The sequence below is a fragment of the Triticum aestivum genome, chromosome 7A (genome assembly GCF_018294505.1).
Source record: "Triticum aestivum cultivar Chinese Spring chromosome 7A, IWGSC CS RefSeq v2.1, whole genome shotgun sequence".
Taxonomy (NCBI): domain Eukaryota; kingdom Viridiplantae; phylum Streptophyta; class Magnoliopsida; order Poales; family Poaceae; genus Triticum; species Triticum aestivum.
The window spans coordinates 293,591,560-293,596,757 of NC_057812.1; the positions used below are offsets into that span (position 1 = coordinate 293,591,560).

At 51.9% G+C, this 5,198-nt stretch overlaps 1 protein-coding gene across 1 annotated transcript; it reads right to left on the reverse strand.

Annotated features, from left to right (window-relative positions):
* Positions 1-643: 643 nt before the first annotated feature.
* LOC123151301 (zinc finger protein 2-like) lies at positions 644-1,310 on the reverse strand. Its single transcript, XM_044571034.1, has one exon. The coding sequence runs from the start codon at positions 1,245-1,247 to the stop codon at positions 798-800; it is 450 nt and encodes a 149-aa protein (XP_044426969.1). The 5' UTR covers positions 1,248-1,310; the 3' UTR covers positions 644-797.
* Between the last annotated feature and the right edge of the window lie 3,888 nt (positions 1,311-5,198).

Sequence of the window (5,198 nt, forward strand, 5' to 3'; positions counted from 1 at the left end):
GTAGACAGTCGGGAAGTCGTCGTGCTAAAGTCCTATAGAACCAACGCACCAGAACAACAACCGCCGCGGATGAAGAGTGTAGATCAAAAGGATCCAACCTGAAAACATACGAACGAAGACAAACGACGAACAGATCCGAGCAAATCCACCAAAGACAGATCTGTCGGAGATACACCTCCACACGCCCACTGATGATGCTAGACGCATCACCAGAACGGGGGCTAGGCGGCCATCTTCAGGGAGCCGCCGCCGTCTCGTCTTCTTGAGCAGAACACAAACCCTAACAAAACTCAAAAAAAGATCTAAAAACGGTGCCCTCTCACCAGCAGGGGCCGAGATCCACTCGGCCTCCATGGCCCTAAGGCCACCGGAGACAGGACGGACCGACGCCGGCGCCGGCGGGAGGTAGAGAACGCTGGCGTTTTTTAAAGGCGGCGGCTGGCTAGGTCGGCTGCTCCATGGACTTTTTAGGTTTTCATCTTGAAGAATATGTTCGAGCAAATTTAAGCAATGCCTTCAACAAAGGAGCGATGCTTTACCCTAGCTGATTTGGTTACTATGATATGATGGCTAATTCTATATGTACGTACGTAGGAGTTCTGGTTTATTGTATAATCAGCTCGGCCAACAAACTGGACTTCAATAAAAGAATTTAAACAACAAATAACGTCGTGCCATACATGCACAGAAACAACTGACGTACGTACGTAGTAGAAGTAGAACTATAGCGTACGGAGGGACAAGCTACTAGGAGTAGATGCATTCAAGTCCACTCCATACGCATGCGTGCGTGCGTCTTACAGCTTGAGCGACAGATCGATGTCGTCCTCCCCGTTGCCGGCCGCGTGCACACGATGAACGTAGCGGCGGCGCCCACCATCGGCGATCCAGCTGACGACGGCCGCGGCCGACCCTGCAGCTTGGCCACTATCTCCGCCTCCCGGCGTGTACCAGCTGATCAAGTCGGAGGGCGGCGGGGAAGACGCGGCGCTGGAGGAGGCGATCGCCACCTGGCTGGCAGCGGAGAGCTCGCGGCTGCGCTTGGCGAGGCTGCGCTCGAGCTTGTGAGCGTTCTGGTGGCCGCCCAGCGCCTGCGAGCTGTAGAACTTGCGCCGGCAGTAGGTGCACGAGAAGGTCCGGTCGGCGGCCACCGGCGTCTGCGGGTGTGGGCGCCTTGCCGCCGCCATTGGGTGAACGAGCCGCAGGTCCAGGTTCACGTCGCCGGCCGGCGCCCTTGAGCTCTCCATTTCTTGCACTTGGCGGCCTGCGATGGAGAGACTGATCGAGCAAATGTATAGCGCTGCTGTGCTGTGCGCCGTGACTGGTATATATAGAGGGGCGAGGGAGGAGTAGATGTGAGTGAGCAGCTAGATCAGAGGCTGTACTGCACATAGGCTCCTTAGCTAGGCGAATGCGACGACGACTTAGCATGGGGTTTGTCTGACGACGGTGGTCACGCAATTATTGAAGTTTACCAAACGTACAGCTGGTTGGTGAATGCATGCCGACGGCGCTCCATAGAAATTAAGCACACCACCCAGGTTTTGAACCAAAATACTCCCTCTGTTTCTTTTTAATCTTTATATAAGATTCGGTCAAAGTCAAATTTTATAAAATTTGACCAACTTTATTAGAAAAAATATCAACATCTACAACATTAAAACTATATTGTATGAAAATTAACATCATGAAACAATATTGATTTTATATTATGAATCTTGATATTTTTTTCTATAAACTTACTCAAAATTGACAAAGTTTGACTTTGACCAAATCTTATATGCAGACTAAAGAAACGAAAAAAGTACAAGGATTATCATTAATTTATCATGCTTGTGAAAACCAAAGGCGATGACAACGACTCTTTCTTTTTTACCCCACCCCCACACCACCACCGGCGCCTGTGCCGCCGGCGAAACCACCACCCTCATGAACCCTTGGAGTCCATCTACGTTCGCGCTGCTCAAGTGGCGCTACGACTTCATCCCACACATGGGCGACGCCATGGGTCTCGACTTTCAAGCTTAAATCGCCATTGCAGTGCGGCCTCTCGTCAACTCGCCCAACCCAGCTGAGTCGCATGCTCTCATTCTCGTTCCGGGTTGCTTCGCAAGAAATGGTCAATATCTGCTTGATCAGGAGCCGGTCTTTTTCATTACCGAAAAAGGGTTTCCTCAGGCCTCTTTTGATTTATAAGATAGGATTATTATAGGAATATGAATTTTATAGAAAATGAGATGTCATGTATTTCAAATCCTATGAGTAGAAATAGGAAAAGAGATGTCATTTGGTTGACATCAAAGGAATTTTTCCATTGAGTCTAGGCTCATTTTTATTTTCCTATGAAATGTGGAGAATAGGAACCAATCCTATGTAGGAATAGAAATCTATTCCTATAAACCAAAGGGCTCTAAAAAAAATTCTATAAGAATCTTATCCTCTAAAATTCCTATGAAATTCCTCCAAACCAAAGGGCCCTTATATTATAAAGCAAACATTACTGAGTACATCCGAGACACCGAACAACACACACACCGCACACACCCAAGGCAAGATACAAAGGTGCCAGGCACCAACACACCACCCCACCGACTACCAATAGAGAGGTGAACCGGACCAAAACGAAGCCAGACCTCCAAAGCAGTGCCTCCAAGAAGGATACGACCGTGGATAGCCGCCACCGCCCGATCAGCGAAGATCATGTTTTCACCCGGAGCAAGACGGCAAAAGTGGAAACGCCGCGACGGAGCCTTCAGGAAGGGTACGGTGGCAAAGGCCACCGCCACCGTTAGCAGTCAAAGTACTGGACAGGTGGTGTACCCGGCACTCACACCCCACCGTTGAACCTGAACTCCGCCAACCACCCGCAACCACGCCATCCACGCGGCCATGATTGCCTGCCCGCACCTGAGACGCACGCTCCACCCACGAACGTCGCGCCTCCCGCCGCCAGAGCCACCGCCCTGCAACCAGACAACCCCAAGACCTACACAAAGGCCCCAGCTTTGGACCAACCGATGGCCCTCGACCGACGGAACCACCCATAGACGCTCCGCTGGTAAACCTGCGCCAATCCGCCCGCGGCTAAGGAGGGGGGGAGAAAGGGGAGCGGACGAATCCGGACCGGCAAACCGTGCCGGCGACGGGTGACGCGACCGCATCGAGGCCACCCATCCCTCCAATCAAGCTCCCCGCCGAACAAGGGGAAAGGGGAAGAAGGAGGAGCGGACGCATCCGGACCGGCAAACCGTGCCGGTGACAGGTGGTGCGACCGCATCGAGGCCACCTATCCCTCCTACCAAGCTCCTCCGCGAGCACCCCCATGTCGCCCCACCATGGTAGCCGACACACATCTCCGCGAGGCCATCGGCAACTGCGATCCCGCCGACGAGGGAGACCAAACCGACCCGCAGCTGCAGCCATGAGAGCTCACCGGAGATGTCTCCTCGCGCCGTCCGCCGACGTCCGAGCTGTTGGGGAACGTTGCAGAAAACAAAAATTTTCCTACGGTTTCACCAAGATCCATCTAGGAGTTCATCTAGCAACGAGTGATCGGATTGCATCTACATACCTTTGTAGATCACGCGCAGAAGCGTTCAAAGAACGGGGATGAGGAAGGCGTACTCGACGTGATCCAAATCACCGGAGATCCTAGCGCCGAACGGACGGCACCTCCGCGTTCAACACACGTACGGTCAGCGTGACATCTCCTTCTTCTTGATCCAGCAAGAGGGAAGGAGAGGTTGAGGAAGATGGCTCCAGCAGTAGCACGACGGCGTAATGGTGATGGAGCTGCAGTACTCCGACAGGGCTTTGCCAAGCACTATGGAGGAGGAGGTGTTGGAGAGGGAGAGGGAGGCACCAAAGATCAAGGTAAGAAGTCCTCCATCTCCCCACTATATATAGGAGGGCCAAGGGGGGGGGGGGAGCCGGCCCTAGGAGATCTAATCTCCTAGGGTGGTGCGGCCAAGGGGAGGAATCCCTCCTCCCCAAGGCACCTAGGAGGTGCCTTCCCCTCCTAGGACTCTTCCTCCTTGAAACCCTAGGCGCATGGGCCTCTTGGGGCTGGTGCCCTTGGCCCATGTAGGCCAAGGCGCACCCCCTACAGCCCATGTGGCCCCCCGGGACAGGTGGCCCCACCCGGTAGACCCCCGGGACCCTTCCGGTGGTCCCGGTACAATACTGATGATCCCGAAACTTGTCCCGATGGCCGAAACAGGACTTCCCATATATAAATCTTTACCTCCGGACCATTTCGGAACTCCTCGTGACGTCCGGGATCTCATCCGGGACCCCGAACAACATTCGGGTTACTGCATATACATATCCCTACAACCCTAGCGTCACCGAACCTTAAGTGTGTAGACCCTACGGGTTCGGGAGACATGTAGACATGACCGAGATCGCTCTCCGGTCAATAACCAACAGCGGGATCTGGATACCCATGTAGGCTCCCACATGCTCCTCTATGATCTCATCGGATGAACCACGATGTCGAGGATTCAAGCAGCCCCGTATACAATTCCCTTTGTCAATCGGTATGTTACTTGCCCGAGATTCGATCGTCGGTATCCCAATACCTCGTTCAATCTCGTTACCGGCAAGTCACTTTACTCGTACCGTAATGCATGATCCCGTGAACAGACACTTGGTCACTTTGAGCTCATTATGATGATTCATTACCGAGTGGGCCCAGTGATACCTCTCCGTCATATGGAGTGACAAATCCCAGTCTTGATCAATCCAACAGACACTTTCGGAGATACCCGTAGTATACCTTTATAGTCACCCAGTTACGTTGTGACGTTTGGCACACCCAAAGCACTCCTACGGTATCCGGGAGTTACACGATCTCATGGTCTAAGGAAAAGATACTTGACATTGGAAAACTCTAGCAAACGAACTATACGATCTTGTGCTATGTTTAGGATTGGGTCTTGTCCATCACATCATTCTCCTAATGATGTGATCTCGTTATCAATGACATCCAATGTCCATAGTCAGGAAACCATGACTATCTGTTGATCAACGAGCTAGTCAACTAGAGGCTTACTAGGGACATGTTGGTGTCTATTATTCACACATGTATTATGATTTCTGGATAACACAATTATAGCATGAATAAAGACAATTATCATGAACAAGGAAATATAATAATAATGCTTTTATTATTGCCTCTAGGGCATATTTCCAACAGT

Coding starts and splice junctions, on each gene's coding strand:
- LOC123151301 (XM_044571034.1), bottom strand. CDS start 1,247: ATGGAGAGCTCAAGGGCGCCGGCCGGCGACGTGAACCTGGACCTGCGG.